The sequence below is a fragment of the Ornithorhynchus anatinus genome, chromosome 18 (genome assembly GCF_004115215.2).
Source record: "Ornithorhynchus anatinus isolate Pmale09 chromosome 18, mOrnAna1.pri.v4, whole genome shotgun sequence".
NCBI classification, from domain to species: Eukaryota; Metazoa; Chordata; class Mammalia; order Monotremata; family Ornithorhynchidae; genus Ornithorhynchus; species Ornithorhynchus anatinus.
The window spans coordinates 25560918-25579205 of record NC_041745.1 but is presented as its reverse complement, the minus strand read 5'-3'; the positions used below and the strand labels follow the sequence as shown (position 1 = coordinate 25579205).

General features: G+C 41.8%; 1 protein-coding gene across 3 annotated transcripts in view; it reads left to right on the top strand.

The window, feature by feature from the left end:
* Positions 1 to 17737, top strand: part of MAEA (macrophage erythroblast attacher, E3 ubiquitin ligase) — a 140794-nt gene extending 123057 nt beyond the window's left edge. For all 3 annotated transcript variants that reach the window (XM_029083396.1, XM_029083394.1, XM_029083397.2), the window contains 4 exons: positions 6353 to 6461; positions 12028 to 12161; positions 15945 to 16140; positions 16583 to 17737. In XM_029083396.1, coding sequence (XP_028939229.1) covers positions 6353 to 6461; positions 12028 to 12161; positions 15945 to 16140; positions 16583 to 16678 — 535 coding nt within the window. In that variant the 3' untranslated portion in view covers positions 16679 to 17737. The remainder of the gene's footprint in view (positions 1 to 6352; positions 6462 to 12027; positions 12162 to 15944; positions 16141 to 16582) is intronic.
* Positions 17738 to 18288: the final 551 nt, after the last annotated feature.

Below are 18288 nucleotides of genomic sequence, written 5' to 3'. Positions count from 1 at the left end.
CTTTTTGTGCCCGCGCTTTTGACGGCAGCGATTTACTCATAGCACAGTGCATTCTGCGTTCAACAGCTCACTAGCCTTATTGTCTGTGGAAAAAGACAGACTTTGAGAAATGCAGTCGTTCAAGTCATTGTTAAATAGTTAGCGTCTTTCCTTTCCATTTTACACTTTGTAGGATATTTTCAGGAGCGAGGAATTTCTGTAGGCAAATCTTTTTTGGCCAGGTGTATGCATTTCCCGTTGCTTTTAGCGAACCATCTTGTCTTCTGTTTTTATTCGCTGGCTTGCGTTAAGTGCCTGCAGCAGGATTCTTTCAGAATTGTGTCCATGGAGCAATAAATAGGTCAGGCATCCATTAGAAAGCAGAGAAAGAGGCTGTTTACCAAGTAGTTTCCTGTATGAGTGGAACTGGGAAAGCTGACATTTTGTTGAAACGCAGCTGGTGTTTAAATAAGTTTGAAAGCTTTGCTTACTGCCTGCTGAGAACCTCTAAAGTGACATATTGCTTTTAGGATACAATTGATGTGCGCTTGAAAAATATATCTTATTTAATAACAATGTTTGAATATCTGATGCGCCATAAAATATGATGTATGCTTATTGAGTGGTTCTTCAATCGTTTCTAAGTGTGGCTTTGAAAGAGCAAGCCTTAAGAGCGTACAGAAATGATTTGTTTAATGTTAAGGTTGTGACACAAACAAAAAAATCCTGGAAAACTGCAAGTTTGATGCTGACATTTTTTCCCCTTAATTCGTTCAGCTATTTTTAAAGGGGGGCTGGGGGAGGGTTGTGGAGGGTGTAGGGGGTGGAGAAAAATGGCAAAACAGTCTGAAGTTGTGCTCGGCATGTCAATTTTCTTATTAGGTTAACATAGTCAAAACAAGTGTTTTGATGTTTAATTATTTTCGCTTTTTTCAACTTTAAAGACATTGGTCCTTCTGTAGCCTTCTATGCCTACGAACTAACCGATGATGGATGAAATACATAAATATTCAATATTCACCCAAATTTCTGGACAAAATCATTTTCATTCATTATTTTGCCTGTGGCAAATCAACTAGCTTTTGCATGAAGGATAAATCATTCAGCTTTCATTACCGATAAGGCTGTCTTTGCAGTTCATGAATTTTCTCTAATTTCATTGAATGTCCTCCAATGGGGATGGCTCCCTGGCTTCATTTAATAGTGACTTTTCAACACTGACTCCTTGTTTGTTTTTTCTTAATTGTGTTTTTCCAAGTTGTGCTATCTAGGTTCTCGAGTGTTGTTGTTTAATTCCACTGTTATGCCATTTTCTTATCAATCACAGTGTTTGGGAAGCAGCACTCTATAGATATTATGAGTTCCTCCTTTATTAATGTCAGGCAGCTCCATCAACTGGATTTCTTTTATCACCGTTATTTTTCTACAGTTTTACCAGACACCAGAGAGTTTGCTCTTCCTCCGACTTATTTAATCAACTGTGAACATTCTACAATTAGAACTCATTATACCTTGGTGGTATTTAAAGAGTCCTTCTTAGTTCTTCTGTATTGACATCGAATATCACGTGGTCAGACCCCATCTTCTGTACTGAATTGCTCATGCTGGGAACAGACACTCCAAAGGCAACCAACTTAGCCTGCTTAATGAACTCTTCTTCATCTCTCACTCCTTCCACCTTCCAGTTCTTATCGAGACCGATGATACGCTCGAGACTAGCCAGTTAATCATTCACCCCGAACGATCACTCAGTGGAATTTATTGAGCGCTTACTGTGCACAGGGCACCGTACTAAGCGCTTGGGAGAGTTCAGTACACCGGAATCAGCAGCCACGTCCCCTGCCCACAGTGAGCTTATGGTCTAGACAAAGCTTCCTCCCTGGGTGATGACACCCTGATCTACACCCCGAATTCCCTTCTCCCACCTCATATTGATGGAGGGAGTCTCTCCATAATGCTTTGATGTCCAGCTCTTCCCTGGCTGCTCTCCAACTCGATTCCTGCCCCATTCTCTCCATCATCCTCCTTCGTGCCACAGCAGAATTTCTTCTCAGTCTCCACCAAGTCCTTCGGCGCCCTGGACCTTTCGATTGGCTTCCCTTCCTCTCTACCTCGGGTTACCTGAGAGAAGCGGAGGGAAACCAAAGTGGATGGATGGGAACAGAGTTCACCTGGACTGGTTGTTGGGAGCTAAATTGGCCCTGGGGAAGGAAAAGTTAACACCCGAGGGGAATGTGGTCAGGAAAAGGGGATTAGAAAGAATGGGCTACCTCATTTTGAAAGTTTCGACTTCTGCATCAGGCTCCTAGCTGATGACTCCCCTACCTCCAGCCTCTCCTCTTCAGTATTTCACTCTGCTGTCTCCATTATTCTTCTCAAAAATTGTTGTGCTCACGTCTCCCTACTCCTCAAATGCTTCCTTTCAAGTGCCTTTCCATCTGCACATCCACATAAATCAGTGGAATTCATTGAGCACTTCCTGTGTGCTGAGCGTTGTACTAAGCACTTGGGAGAGTGCAATAAAACGGACTTGGTAGACGCGTTCCCTGCCCACAAGGAGCTTACAGTTTAGAGGAAAGTTATGTCAAATTGAAACTCCTCACTATCGGATTCGGTCAGTGGTCTCTCTTCCCTACAAACCCTTGCTCCTTTCCCACTACATCCAGCCTACACATTTCACCTCTCTAAGACCAACCTACTCACTGACCCTCCCTCTCATCTTCACCACCAACCCCTTGCTCATCAAACCTTTCCTCCTACTTGGACCTCCCCCTTCACATCCTACAGACCAGCCTTCTTCCCATCTTCATATCCTTCCAGAAATCAGATTGCCACCAGGAAGCTTTCCCTGACTAACTTCTCATCCCTCCCTACTGCCTTATCCATCCATGTATTCCCACCCCAAGCACTTATGCAATCACCCTACCCTCATCACACTTGGGAATAAATAAAAAATGAATAAAAATAAATTGTGGTATTTGTTAAACGCTTACTATGTGCCAAGCACTGTTCTAAGCACTGGGGGATAGAGGGTGATCAGTTTGTCCCACCTGGGGCTCACAATTTTAATCCCCATTTGACAGATGAGGTCACTGAGGCACAGAGAAGTTAAGCGACTTGCCCAAGGTCACACAGCTGACTAACGGTGGAGCCGGGATTAGAACCCGTGACCTCTGACTCCCAAGCCCACTCTCTTTCCACTGAGCCACGCTGCTTGATTGCCTTATCTTAGTGTATTCTAATGTCTGCCTCCCCCAGTAGACTGTCAGCTAGTCTTGTCTGCTGTGTGACCTTGGGTGAGTTAGTGCACTTCTCTGAGCCTCCGTTATCTCATCTGTGAAACAAGGATAAAGACTATGAGCCCCACGTGTGACAGGACTATGTCCAACTGGATTGCCTTGTATTTACCCCAGCACTTAGTACAGTGCCTGGCACAGAGTAAGCACTTAACAAATACTATTTTAAAAAAAGTAAAGGTGCAATAAATACCCTTGATTGATTCCTTGAGGGTATTTTTGACTCCTGTTGCATTCCCCGAGTCCCGCTTCTACTTCTCCATCAGGCGGGTGATTCGCAATCATGCTTAATAGGAGATATTTCCCCCCTTCTGCATCACCTGTGCACTTAAATTCACAATTCCTCAACATTTATTCACTCACCCCCTTGCAATTCTAGACTATAAGATCCTTGTGGGCAAGGAACGTGTCTACCAACTCTGTTATAGTGTACTCCCCCAAGCACTTAGTACCCTGCTCTGCATACAGTAAGCGCTCAATAAATACCATTGATTCTGCTATATTTGCCCAAATGCTTTGTTCTCAGGAGCCCCCCAAAAAATGCTGTTGATGATAATGGTGATGATGAGTTTTAGCCACACTGCATTTGAGGTTCAGGTGGAGCAGCAGATTGATTCTAGTCACCCCAGCAGCCACTCTTTGCCCTCGGCTGACTGACTGTACTGTATATTTATCCATTGCTTCCTTTTGTTTTCATCTTTTGTATCAGTGCTCTTAACCTTGTTCCTACTGTGCATTTCTAATTTGTCCGCCTCTCTCCCCCATCAAATTGTATCTCACTCCAAGACAAGGGCCCATGTCTTCTACTGTATGTTCTCGTCTAAGTTTTGTGCACACAGAAGGTGCTCAATAAGTACTCCTAATGAGAGGGTGCTACTCCAGAAAGTCCTTGTTAGAAGTAGAGTATTTATTAACTGTTGCTTTGTGCAAAGTACTGTACTAGGCATTAGGCATGGTCCTTGGCCCTCACAAAATGCAAATAAAGGGAGAAAGGGAACCAGCCATGGGCACATAAGGAAAAAATAAAGCAATAAAAATTCAAAGCCAATCTGAAAGGTGGACAACAGGAACAAATACAGAATAAAATACGATAGAAGCTCTGTGGTACTGGGGCTAAGGGAACAGAATTTCAGGCTTCTCATTCATCCAGTTGTATTTATTGAGCACTAACTGTGTGCAGAACACTGTACTGAGCTCTTGGGAAAGCAAATACTAATCGCTGCTCAGAGTCCAGCGGTCAAGGTAATCACCTCAGGCTTGATCTTCCCGATGTTGTGCATTTTGAGGGGGCAGCCTTCTACACTGCTTCGACCAATTCTGTTATATTGGACTCTCCCAAGCGCTTAGTTTACTGCTCTGCACCCAGCAAGTGCTCAATAAATACCATTGATTGATGGTGGGCAAAGAATATGTCTACCAACCCTGTTGTCTAGTGCTCTCCCAAGCACTTAGTCCAGTGCTCTGCACACAGAAAGCACTCAATAAATACTGTGGATTGATCGTGGACAGGGAATGTGTCCCTCAAACCCTGTCTCATGCTCTCAGAAGTGCTTAGTCCAGTGTTGTGCACACAGTTAGTGCTCAAGAAGTCCAGTGCCCTGCACACAGTTAACACTCAAGAAATACCACGGATTGATCGTGAGCAGGGGATGTGTCTAACAACTCTGTTATGTTTTGCTGTCCCAAGTGCTTAATACAGTGCCTTTGCACACTGGAAGTGTTCAATAAATACCACTGATAGATTGTGCCTTCCCTGTAATGGCGCAAGGCAGGTCAGGATAGAGGCCCCGGGATGGTGCAGGGTGGGGGTTGCGCGGGGTCCCGACAAAGGGGCTTGCCTCTCTAGTGGATTGGGAGGCCAAAGTGCACGCTCTGCTTAATACACCAAAATGTCAACTTTTCCTCAGGAATCTTGAAGGCTAATAATTAGATATAATCATTCCCGTAACTCAAGCTCCCAATTTATCAATTTCCAATACCTGGTCATCATTAATTAACAGACTGCATTCCAGCTAAACAGATCCCTAAATTAATTACCACCCTAGATAGTGGTCCAGAGGGCCTCTTTGGTATCTGGCCAAGGCTCTGTTGGTGAAGGTGGAAGTGAAGTGAAGAGGCCCTCTTTTCACGGATGAAAACCAAGCCAGGGAAAGCATTTGGCTGTCCGTGGAAATGCTGAGCATTGAATTTCCCGTTCATTTGAAAATGCCAGGCAAGGTCAGGTCAGCGGGTCCAGGACACGGAAACCTAAAGCTTCCCTCCCTTCGGAGCCATCCCACCTGCCCCGTCTCTTCAGTTCCTGGATGAGGCCAGTACGGCTGAGAAAATGGGGAAACCAATCCGATTTTAGTCATCTTCTCTTTTCAGAAGTAATCGTCATTGTCAAATACGTAGTATTCCTGAATTCTGTTTAAAATTTCTCATCGGATATGAAATGATGAATGTGGATTTATATTTATAAATCTAAAGGGGTTTGTTTTGTTTCTCTTCAGGGAGTGCCGATATACCTGGTTTGCAGATGATAAGTTTATTATGTGATTCGCTACGATTCGGAGAAACGACATGTGAATGCACAATTCTGTGCTTTCATTAAGTTGGGCCATGGCCTGTCTTGGGCCTTATTACATATTTATATCATTTCATCTGCGTTTCACTGCTTATAAATTAAAAAGTTTCACTGAGTTTCAAGTTTCTCCACCTTTAAGCCTGCAAGGACATCTGTATTGTATTAAGTCTGACAGTAGCCTGGAATCTGACATCTTCTGTTCTTAGCATGTAAAAGTATTTCTGTAGTAAAAAGCAAGCTATGAGCAAACAAGATTTTATTATCTTTTTAAGCTTAGGTCTTAGGAAATTGTGATAAATTATCTTGAGATTAAAGCTATTCTTACCTACGGATCTAGTAAATGTATTTTCAAGCATTTTCAGCACCTTGCTTTTTGATTTATAACTACCCCTAATCCACAGCTCAGCCTTCTTTTCTAAGGATTATTCATTCAGGGTTTTATATTTTCCAGTTTAGTAAACACCGATGAATGTGTACATCCAATAATTCCCAATTCCATTGGTTTTTTTAGGCATGCAAGAAAGCATTTCAGTCAGGCTGAAGGAAGTCAACTGGATGAGGTTCGACAAGTAATGGGAATGTTGGCCTTCCCATCAGACACTCATATCTCCCCTTATAAGGTAAGTTTTATAAATATGAGCCGAAGTTTGAGCCTTGGGCTTTCATTTTCACCGGACGAGATGATGATGACGATTGTGTAATACGTTCCGCTAGGAGCCGACAAAGAAAAATATACTCGTCCTAAGATGTTATTATTTTAGGTTGAATGTCAAACCAAATTCCTTGCGATAAAACCTTTAAATGTCATTTATGGACAGAATGAGTTGAATCTTCCATACGTACAGACTACATCAATCTAATAATTGAACCTTCAAGGGGGGAATAAGATACTCAAGGCTGGCAATTTAGTGGTACTTATAGACAAGAGCGTCACAACTTAGATTGAAAAAAATGAAGCGAGAGTTCTCTTCAGCGAAGCAAAGAAACACATTTGGGAAAACTAAGTAATCAACAGGCTTTCAGGCAAATGCAAAGTAGGTGGCAATCTACCAATTTTGTAAGGTAGGAAAGATGGCCAAAAATGTCAAGTATTCTTGAGAATTAACAGTTCAGTGTTCAGCCGCTAAAATTATTAGCTCTACTGAATCCATAATAGCGTCAGTGAAATACAATCAACTCCCAACTGGATTAGAAATAATGTCTTAGGGGTTTTTTCATATGCAAACTCACGAATATGATTCCCATATTTATAGGAAAGAACATTATTTGTACTCTTTCATCTAAATAGTTCAGAGATGAAAAGAGGTGGAAAAACACCATAATGTATCACATCTTAAACGGCGTTTATACCCTAAAATCAATATTTTAATAGTTGTCAAAAATGCTGTGGTAAGATGTGTTGGAGGTAGGGTGTTGTAGGGAGAGGTGTTGCGTTGGAGCCTGGGGTTAAGAAGATTGATTTAGTTCTCAAGGATGACTTTGTTTTTGAATAGAGGAATTACATCATGGGATCATTGCTTAAAAGAACTTAGGTAGGAACTGCATCATGGGCTCGAAGGCTTATTTGACAGACATTAGGTTGGAAAGGCTCTATAAGACTGTCAAGGCAAATTTTAAATGCATGAATGTCTCTTCTCAAAGTCGAGATAAGAATTTGAGATTTGATAACTCAAGCACATCTCGGCAAAAGCCTCGATTGATTCCTTCAAGTCTGACTATTGAATCGAGGCACTTCTAAATTTCATCTATTAAAGATGGAATTATTTGTAAGAGTCAAAGGCAAATAAGTAAGTCTCTCCTTCTGCCTCCTTTCAAATTTTGTAAATTGAGTTAATTCCTCATCTTGACCACTGTGACAGTTTTTTTTTTTATTAAAGTCAATTCTGCAGAATCCCATATTTAAGCTTGGTCAATATCTTTGGAATTAGATTCTTATCCAAAAAGAAGTATTCTGAATTATCTCTGGTCCTACGTATAGGATGATCTCGTCTGCTCCCACAGGTTCCACACCATTTCTAGGTGAATGAATGATTCTTTACCCTTTCTCCTTCTCACCCCTGTCTGGGTCCCAACTTGATTTTTTCCCTCTTGCTTGACATTTCAAAGTGGTTTTTTTCCCTGTCACTTTAAGATGAATCTGAAGACTGAAATCTTGTTTTCTCCCAAACCTAGTTCTCCCACCACTGCAGTGTAGACTGAGCTGGGAATGTGAACTGACTATGGATTCCCACCTGCAATGCCAATATCCCCCTGACTGGCTTGCCCACCTTTCTCCTATGTGGGGCAGGAGTATTTTTTTTTTATTTAAAGTCATAAAACATGTGCTTGATCCAAGTATGTATGGATCAACCTAACCATCTAACAACCTGTTGTTGGCAGAAATCCCTTTTTCTTTATTCACACAAACACACGTACCCACACATATATATTTTTTGGTATTTGTTAAGCACTTACTGTTTGCCAGGCACCGTACTAAGTGCTGGTATAGATACAAGGTAATCAGGTTGGCATCTCTCAGGGTCACACCTGGAGAGTTACCGGTACTCTACCAGTCTCGACTATGGGAGGGAGAGACTATGGGAGGGAGAGTCAGGCTGAGGCCTATCCATTCCATTCCTAGCTTGGGTAGTGGCTAGCAAGTGGAAAGCAATCTGCTTTAAGTCAAAACTCCCCTGTGCTGGGCAGCAGTGACATGGGAGACTGTCAAGGGCGGAGACTCAAGTTTACTATGCGGAAGGAGGCAATGGTAAACCACTTCCATATTTTTACCAAGGAAACTCTGTGGGTACGCTACCAGAATGATTACAGATGGAGAGTGGGGTGTTCTGGGAGAGACGTGGTCCATGGCATCGCTATGTGTCGGACACAACTCGGTGGCAAGACAACACTCAGGTTGGACAAAGTCCATGTCTCACATGGGGTCCACAGTCTTAATCCCCATTGTACAGATGAGATAACGAGATGAAGTTAAGTGAGTTGCCCAAGGTCACACAACAGACAAGTGGCAGAGGCGGGATTAGAACCCAGGTCCTTCTGACTCTCAGGCCCAGGCTCTACCCAGTAAGCCATGTTGCTTCTCTTTTGCTTCCTGAAGCAAAGCTAATGGGTTTGGAAGGTAATTAACATTAGTCCCAACTTCAGGCCTGCCCAACCACCTTTAAAAAATTTTCTTAGGCTAACCAAGTCCCTCCAGTGAGGGAAAAAAATTAAAAAGAATATAACTTATAAAGACACAACCCAACAGACTTTACCCATCAGTTGCTAACTTGCATTAATAAGTACTCATTATATATTTATTTTTGTTAGGATGAATGCTAAGCTAGCTGCTTCCATTTGTGGAAGTAATGTGGATTCTGAATATTTTTTCAAGTGTATTTTTTTCATTTATTCAGACATAACCTTGGGCAAATCACTTCTCCGTGCTTCAGTTTCCTCACTGCAAAATGGGGATCCCAAACCTGTCCTCCCTCCTAATCAGACTGTGCCCCACGAGGGTCCTATGTTGTACTACGTGTTTAGCACATAGTAAGCACAAACTCCGCAGTTATTATAAACCAGCATTTCCAAAATTGTCTATCATTATCGCCCATTTGATCACGTCATTCCTCCTTAAAACCTTTAGCTGATGTCACAGGCCCCGTTCCGTAAATTAATTTCACTCGTAGTCGATTCAAATCATCCCACCAGCCCGTCCCTACTTCTGATATCTTCCATCTCTCCTTTTTCCACTGTCATCATTCCATTCAAGCCCCTTGCTTCTCTCTCCTCTCTCACTGTCTCTCCTCTCGCTATCTATCTACATTCTGTCATGCTATCCTTTTATGCCTATGGCAATTCCCACCTTTGGTCTTCCAAACTATCTCTTTGCTGTCTTAAAGCTTACCTCCAGACACCTCCTGTCTGAGAAGTATTCTCCAGTTAAGTGTCTTTGGAAAAATGCTACATAACCTTCTCACTCAGCATCTCATAAAAGGAGAGAAACAATAAAAATACCATAAAATACAACCATTAATCCTTCTCTTTAGACTATAGACCTTGGAGAGGAGGAGGGAGTTGGGTCTTCCTTCCTTGTCTCCAAGGATTTATATTCTAAGGTCAAGGCTGTATCACCCGTAGGCATTTATATAAGGATTAATTGATGATTTATTTATTACCTAAAGCAGTTCAGTAGTGTTCAAATATGAAATGATATTTCTACCACATTTTTACACAAATCCTCTCCTGCGGTACTGCAGGCTCACAGAAGTGATTTTCAAAGTCAGTGTCGTCTTAATTCAGTTTGTGAAAGCAGCATTATATTCTTTGAAAGTGTTGAAACTTCTGTGGACCACAGGTCTTCTAGATGTAGTTTGGTTTCTTGAACTACTATAGGAGGCCTTGTGGCTTTCTTAGCTTAATTTCAGGGCATGCCACAAGACAGTACGCAGGTGTGTAAATGTATTCTAGGGCTAGTGACACATCAGAGTCATTGATAAGAGTGCCTGGGGGCTGGAGAAGGGGAAGTCTACTCGTTGCATTGTTTGGGTTCTGTAGAAGTCACAAGTCACAAGTCACAAGCCAAATCCTTCCGTACAGACTCCGTAGGGTCGCCGTAACCGTTCTCTTAACCGTTCTCTAAAAATATCCAGTAAAATTGATCTATACTCTGGATCTGGGATCTGAGTAGCTCTAAGTTTCCGGAGGCAATTAGAAAGAAAAACAAAATATTAAACTTAATTTGAACTAAATACAAGTGTGAGGAAGCAGTTTTGTGGAACAGCCAATTGATACCCTGCAGACTTGTCGTCATGAACTTCTTCGAGTATATGTATTCTCCAACAGTTATATTCATTCCAAACATAAATTAGAACCTTTTTGTAATCAAGATTTTAACAGAGATCATCAATGAGTGACTGAGATCTGGAAGTGTTTTGGAGTGGGTGGTGCTTCAATCAAGAAAGTAAATACTATATAAAGGATTTTTGAAGCATGCAGGAAAAGTTTAATTAGCAAGTTAATATATAAATCTATCGTGTGTGTGTGTGTGTGTTTGGGTATATACACATATACACTCATGTTTGCTTTGAATTCCTGGTGGCCCACATTAACCTCTAAACAAAAGAGGAGAAGCTGTCAAAAAATGGATTGATTATTAAACTCTTAATCATAATCCAACACCCTTCCAAACCTCTCAGTTGACCTGGATTTGTGCCCTTATCAATTTTTTTGAGATTTTTTTTCTTCCTATTCCACTTAAAATTCTCATAAATATTATTATATTCTTGTGTTCTTATAAATACAAATTCAATTTATATTCCACTTTGTTTTTCTATCCTGGAGTTTAGTTCCAGTTTTCTGAAATAGAGCATAATTTTTTTTTTATTATCATATTATCTTAAAGATTTTTGAGCATTTGATGTTTGACTGCTTGTTGATGTCAGTTTCTTATCTTGAATGTAAAGTGACCACATAAACTTGACTTAAAAGCACTTATGTTTCATCGGTGGTGGTTTGCTAAATCATGTGTTGGTATTTGTATTTGTTAAGCGCTTACTATGTGCCAAGCACTGTTCTGAGCGCTGGGGTAGACACAGGGGAATGAGGTTGTCCCACGTGGGGCTCACAGTCTTAATCCCCATTTTACAGATGAGGGAACTGAGGCACAGAGAAGTTAAGTGACTTGCCCACAGTCACACAGCCGACAAGTGGCAGAGCTGGGATTCGAACTCATGAGCCCTGACTCCAAAGCCCGTGCTCTTTCCACTGAGCCACACTGCTTCTCCAAGTCCATGTGTTGGACTTCTCAGTAAGGCTTAAAGCACGCAGACATTCCAGAGTATTAATTTCGCTTCATGAGCAGGCCAACATTCCAGAAAATTAAGTACTGAAAATAATATTAAGGTCAAGTTGATAGATTTTTTTTTTAAATCACGGAGCCCTATAAATTCCAGAATTTGAGGAATTTTTGTCGTTCAATTTCATTACCTTTAACTACATGTTAAATGTCTAGCATATGGCCATAATTGATTGCATCTGAAAGCACTGTGGGTATTATAAAGCTTTTTGGGACAATTCTTTGTTGTTACATTATTTTAGTGTGATCGTTACTCTGATTTCTGCTTAGCAAAGTGTTACGGGTGTTGTGTAAGAATCGTTTTAGAGAGATCCGTTTTCCTAAATGAAAGGTTGTTCTTTATTTCATTATAGGATCTTTTGGATCCTGCACGATGGAGGATGCTGATTCAGCAGTTTAGATATGATAATTACAGACTACATCAGCTGGGGAACAACTCTGTCTTCACTATAACGCTCCAGGCAGGCCTTTCAGCCATAAAGACACCGTATCCTTTAACAGAGAATTGCACTTTGCAAAAGGTAAAATTTTTCCTGAAATTCACGTTTTTCAATGGAGATGAAAATTTTCAGTGTGGACGAATGAAATCACTTTCGCTCTCTTTGAATACTCTTCAACCACAAATAGGCATGTCTGTTACGGTCATAACTGTGACTTTTATTCGGCACTTACTACGTGTCATGAACTGTACCAAACAGTAGGGTAGATATCAGGTAATCAAGTCAGACACAGATCAGGTAGGATTTAACAAGGAAGGAGAACAGGTATTTTATCCTCGCTTTACACATGAGAAAACTGAAGCCCAGAGATGATGATGATGATAATAATAATTATTATTATGGTATTTGTTAATTATAATTGTGGTATTTGTTAAGCGCTTACTAGGTGTCAGGCACGGTATTAAGTGCTGGGGTGGATACAAAGAAGTAGGGTTGGACAGGGTCTCTCCCTGTCCCACGTGGGGCTCACAGTCTCGTTCCTCATTTTACAGATGAGGTAACTGGGGCCCAGAGAAGTGAAGGGACTTGTCCAAGGTCACACAGCAGACATGTGGTGGAGCTGGGATTAGAACCCATGACCTTATGACTCCTAAGCCCATGCTCCATCCACCACACCCATCTACAAGCAAAATAAATAAGCATAGAGTCCACTGCATTTTGCAGATGGAAAAATTAAGGCATTGACCAATTAAAGTAAAGTTCCTTGAAGGCAGGGAAGAGTGCTTGGAGTCTGTACTCTCCTAAATACTCTGCCCTGCCAGTACTTCTTGACTTCTGCATCAGCCTCTTTCCCGACCCCCCTGCCTCCAGTCAGAGAAGCAGCATGGCATAGTGGATAGAGCATGGGCCTGGGAGTCAGAAGGTCATGGCTTCTAATCCCGCCTCTCCCATTTTTCTGCTGTGTGACCTCAGGAGAGTCACTTCACTTCTCTAAGCCTCAGTTATCTCATCTGTAAAATGGCGATTGAGACTGTGAGCCCCACGTGGGACAGGGACTGTGTCCAACCCTACTTCTTTGTATGCACTCCAGTGCTTAATACAGTGCCTGGCACATAGTAAGGACTTAACAAATACCATAATTATTATTAACATTATTGCCTGGATCATTTTTCTGAAACATCATTCTGCATTTGTCCTACTCCTCAGAAAATTTCTAGTCATTGCCCATTCCTTCCCTCGTCAAGCAGAAATTCCTGACAAGTAGTTTTAATGCGCTCCAGCAACTCTCTCCCTCAGACTTATCCACTCTCTTCTCCCACTACCCCCTAGCATGCATTCTTTTTTCCTTTCGAGTTGTTCTACCCTCTCTGCCTTGTTGCCTCGTCCTTGTTTCTCCTCTCTCGTGCCTGGTTCTCTCTCCCACAGCTTCAACCATCTTCATAGCTGTTTTGAAATTGCATCTCTTCCAGAAAGCCTTCCCTCATTCATTTCCAATCACCCCACCTTTTATCTTTTAACTGCCAGGTCAACAGTTTCATGCCAGGTAAATTTAAGTGCCACTTATGTATGTAATGTGCCTGCTATTTTTTTATGGTATTTGCTGTGTCTGCTATATGCAAGGCACTGTGTTAAGCGCTGGGGTACATACAAGCTAATCAGGTTGGACACGGTCCCTGTCCCACGTGGGACGCACAGTCTTAAATCCCCGTTTGACAGATGAGGTACCTAAAGCACAGAGAAGTTAATTGACTTGGCCAAGGTCACGCAAAAGACAAGCGGCAGAGCCGAGCTTTTTCCACTAGGCCATGCCGCTTCTGTAATTCTGTTGGGTTGTACTCTCCCAAGCACTTAGAACAGGGCTCTGCCCATAGTAAGTGCTCAATAAATATCATTGATTGATTTTCTGAGAAACCCTATTAATTCCTCCTATTGTATCATTTATTGCAATGTTTTCCTTGATAGGTGATAAGCTTCTTCGGAGCAGGGATTGTGTATACTAATTCTCTTGCGTTCTCCCAAGCACCCTCTACAAGCACTCTCTACAGTGCTCTGCACCTTCTATTTATTGCTATTGTTTTTGTCTGTCTCCCCCGATTAGACTGTAAGCCCGTTAGAGGGCAGGGACTGTCTCTATCTGTTACCGATTTGTACATCCCAAGCGCTTAGTACAGGGCTCTGCACATAGTAAGCACTCAATAAATGCTATTGAATGAATGAATAGTAAGCGCTCACTAACTACTGTTGATTTTTGGATTGGTTCCTCCAAAGTTACACTTGGATTGAGGCAGGACCAGAACTCCAGCTTACTGACTCACCCTGGAATTATCTATTAGGTTACACCTGCCTTTAGATATGCTGTTGTGTAGCAGACTTCAATGGGTACCGCCGAGTGGAAGCGGAGAATCTATTGAGGACTCGAGGGTAGAATTCAAGTCATGTAATATTTTGTGAACGAAATGGATTTCGCCAAGCCCCGAGAGGAATTACAAAAGGAGAATCGAGCAAGGGCCCAGTCCAGGAGCTTGCAGTTTTATTGGCCCCCATTATAATCTACTGCATCAACAGTGTCGTCCACATCAACAGCTGTAGAAAGTTTACGGATAGGTCCAGACGTTAGAAACAGTCTTAGCTGTGATTTTACAGAGCTAAAACGCAATGGAAGAAACAGGTGAAAATAAACTGTCAAGCCTGCAACAGGTAATAGAGTTTGCATCACTTGCCTTCTCGGTGACCTTGGTCAAATCACTTACCTTCTTGGTGCTTCAGTTTCCTGGGCTTAAATACCTGTTCTCTCTCCCCATTAGACTATAAGCCCTATGTGGAACGAGGATTATGTCTGGTCTAATTATCTTGTATCTTCCCAGCACTTAGAACAGTGCAAGTAGAAGCTTAAGCACCACAAATATTATTATAATCATTGTTCTTGTTGTCGTTGTTATTATACTATAGATGTAATAAAGTATGTAAATAATGTAGTAGAGTGATAAAGGCTGATGTGGAATTGAGCTTTTGATTAGATCCCAAACTTTTAAGACTTAGAAAAATCTAATCAGATATGGAAAATACAAAATATGATGTATCGGCCCCCAAGCAGAACACGGGAAAGCGAGAAATGAATTTTTTTTCTCCTAAGTCCCTTAAGACCTACCGAAGAATTGCTGAGGGACCCCCTACTGCTACTACAATCTGAAAATATTTAACCGAGAAGTGAGGTGACTTGCCCGACGTCACACAGGAGACAAGTGGCGGAGCCGGGATCAGAACCCGGGTCTGTGATATGGCATCAAGCACTGAAAGGATCTGCGGTGAAGTTGCAGAAAAGCCCCATCTTGGCAGGCGGAGCACTAGAAAGTCTCTTCTTGCCCAAGGTAGTGGGAAGATACGGTCCTTTTAGCCACACAAATAGCAATCACCCTTAGGAGTTTTGCTTTGGAATCCATAAGGAGCAATGATGTGTATCATTTTCCAACTAAGCTTCATGTCCCCGTAAATATCTCTGGACAGATGCAAATTTTTACAGATTGTGAGCATTAATGACTAATTATTTTCCACTCCCACTCCCCCCAGAATGAAATTTGCTCAATTTTAAATTCGGAAGACTCTTTGAATCTGGATAATAGGAAGATCCGTTGTTCTCACTGTGCCGGGCTTTTCCACCGGGGGTGCCGACAACTTGGCACTGATCCACTGGCTCTTAATGCAGATAACCTTTCCTTGTCATACCTTGCTAGCGAGAACTTAAAAGAGACTGGAAACGTCCCCCCGTTCCCAAACGTTTTCTACAAAGTGCGTTCCGGTGGCCCTGTGTTCCTTGACTCCCTGTGAAACAGACAGTGCTATAAGGAGGATGGGAGTTCCAAAAACCCAGATTGCCCTGTGTGTAGCAAGTCGCTCAACAAGCTGGCCCAGCCCTTGCCTATGGCCCACTGTGCCAACTCGCGGCTAGTCTGCAAGATTTCCGGAGACGTCATGAACGAAAATAATCCCCCCATGATGCTGCCGAATGGATACGTGTACGGATACAACGTAAGTCTTTTTGTTGTTGTTGTTGTTGTTGTTGGGGTGTTTTGGTTTTTTTCCTGTTTTAAGGTACTCTTGACCTCTTCAAACGACTCTCCAGAACTGTGCGGTTTGCTTTTCAGCGGGTTTTGGTTGAGTTCCAAAGCTTGGGTTTCGCTTTCCTTTTAAGAACTAATGGAACTTTTCCTTAAGTCCCCTCTCTGGCAGGAAAATGCAAGTTGGAAAAAAAAAATCACTGTCAGTTCATACTAAAGAGAGAAAAGTTAATTTGGGCCCACAAATGGATAAAAATGAACAAAATAGAATCCTTAGTTTTGCCTTCTGTACTTAAATTTGTCAAAGGAAAAATCCTCTTGGTCCGGAATAGCTTAATTTCTGAACGCTGAACGAGCGATCTTCTTCTGTTTTTCATTTGCTGATATCAGTGGATTTGCATTGTATTTTTCAGTCCCTGCTTTCTATTCGTCAAGATGACAAAGTCATTTGCCCAAGAACCAAAGAAGTCTTCAACTTCTCACAAGCTGAGAAAGTATACATCATGTAGGTTCCTCTCCACCTGCGATGGCGTTCCGCTGGAATGTGACCCAAAATAGGATGACGTGCCCTGTGTGGTGCAGCCTTGTGTGGCAAAGAAGCATGATCTGCCATCTTGAGGATCAGACCTGTCGATGGCATTATTGTTTCTTGCGACCAAAGATCAATGAGCAACAATAAATACTCTTAGGAAAAGAGGAAATCTGACTTAATAAGTTTGTACTTGAAAACAACATTTTGATTGGTAGGATTTTGTAACATAAGTCACATTTAATGCTTCTGAAAAGTACTTTAATCTTTCAAAAGATCATTCTTCTTTGAGGATCGACTTTCACACTGGGGAAAACTTGAAAATGCATCTTAAAACTTGATTCTGCTTTCCTCCCCGTTGTTCTCTCACAGTTTTTCCTCACCTTTTTTTGCTAATGACCAGAAATGAATTAAACTAAGGGGTTTCTCCCCGAGAGCCTATTGCCTTCTCTGCTGGGGACCCTACAGTGAAGTGGTAGCGATGCTGGATGTAAAATACCCCAATTACTTCATCTCGTGGTACAGTTAACTAGACTGTGACTCCATCCCAGAATCAAGCAGAAGCTATCTTTGAAAAACTGGATTTCCAGAGGTGGCCAAAATTACAAAGAACATATAGTGTGACAGACTGAAATGTTTTTCTAGATTCTTCCACTTTCCCTAGTGTTGAGGTCTTTCCAAAGTTATTAGTTATGTGCTTAGGGTTCAATATCAAATCATTAGTGCTACTGCCTTATTTCTTGCTTTGAGAATGTATTCACATGAAAATCTGGTATCCTTTAGTGTTGGACAGTTTCTGAAGAGGCCTTACAAGATGGTTACCTAAGTTAGGGTCTAAATATTATTCATTACAGGAACTAATGGTTCAGTTTTAATGATTACAGATGACTTTTCAAGACCAAGCCAACCATTGTAGTTTAAACAAAACCGTATTGTAGAGGTTTGTATCTAGCACTTATTTTTGCATGTTGATGTTGATTAGCTAATAAAAAGATTGTAAATGTAAAACATGTTAATAAAAATGGTTTTCCATTTCTTTCTTATATGCCAGGAAGAAGCTACTCTGTATTTTTCACATCCGTGAAGTGGCCTCCCCGCTTCTGATAGCATTTTTTCCTCTCCTGATTGTTTGCAATCTAAATGGGCTATTGACTGCTCGACTCATTCGTCCAGATTTCCTTCCACGTGGGCACACCCATCTCATTCGTTCATTCAGTTGTATCTATTGAGCTCTTACTGCGTGCAAAGCACTGTATTAACTGACTCTTATTAACAAAGCGCTTAGCTGACTCCCTGCAGCTGTTTCCTCCCATACAGTTCCTCCCCTTGGAGGGGCAGAAATGTAGCTGAGTGGCCAACTAGTTGGACCTCTAGACTGGAAGCTCATTATGGGCAGGGAACGTGTCTGCTAATTCTGTGGTTTTGAACTCCCCCCAAGCACTTAGTACGGTGCTCTACATATAGTAAGCGCTCAATAAATACCACTGATGGATGGATTGATAGTTGGACACAGAGGCTTCTGAACTTGGTTAAAAATAACAATCACAGTCGCTTCTGTTAAGGGCCTTACAGTGTTCCAAGCACTGTTCT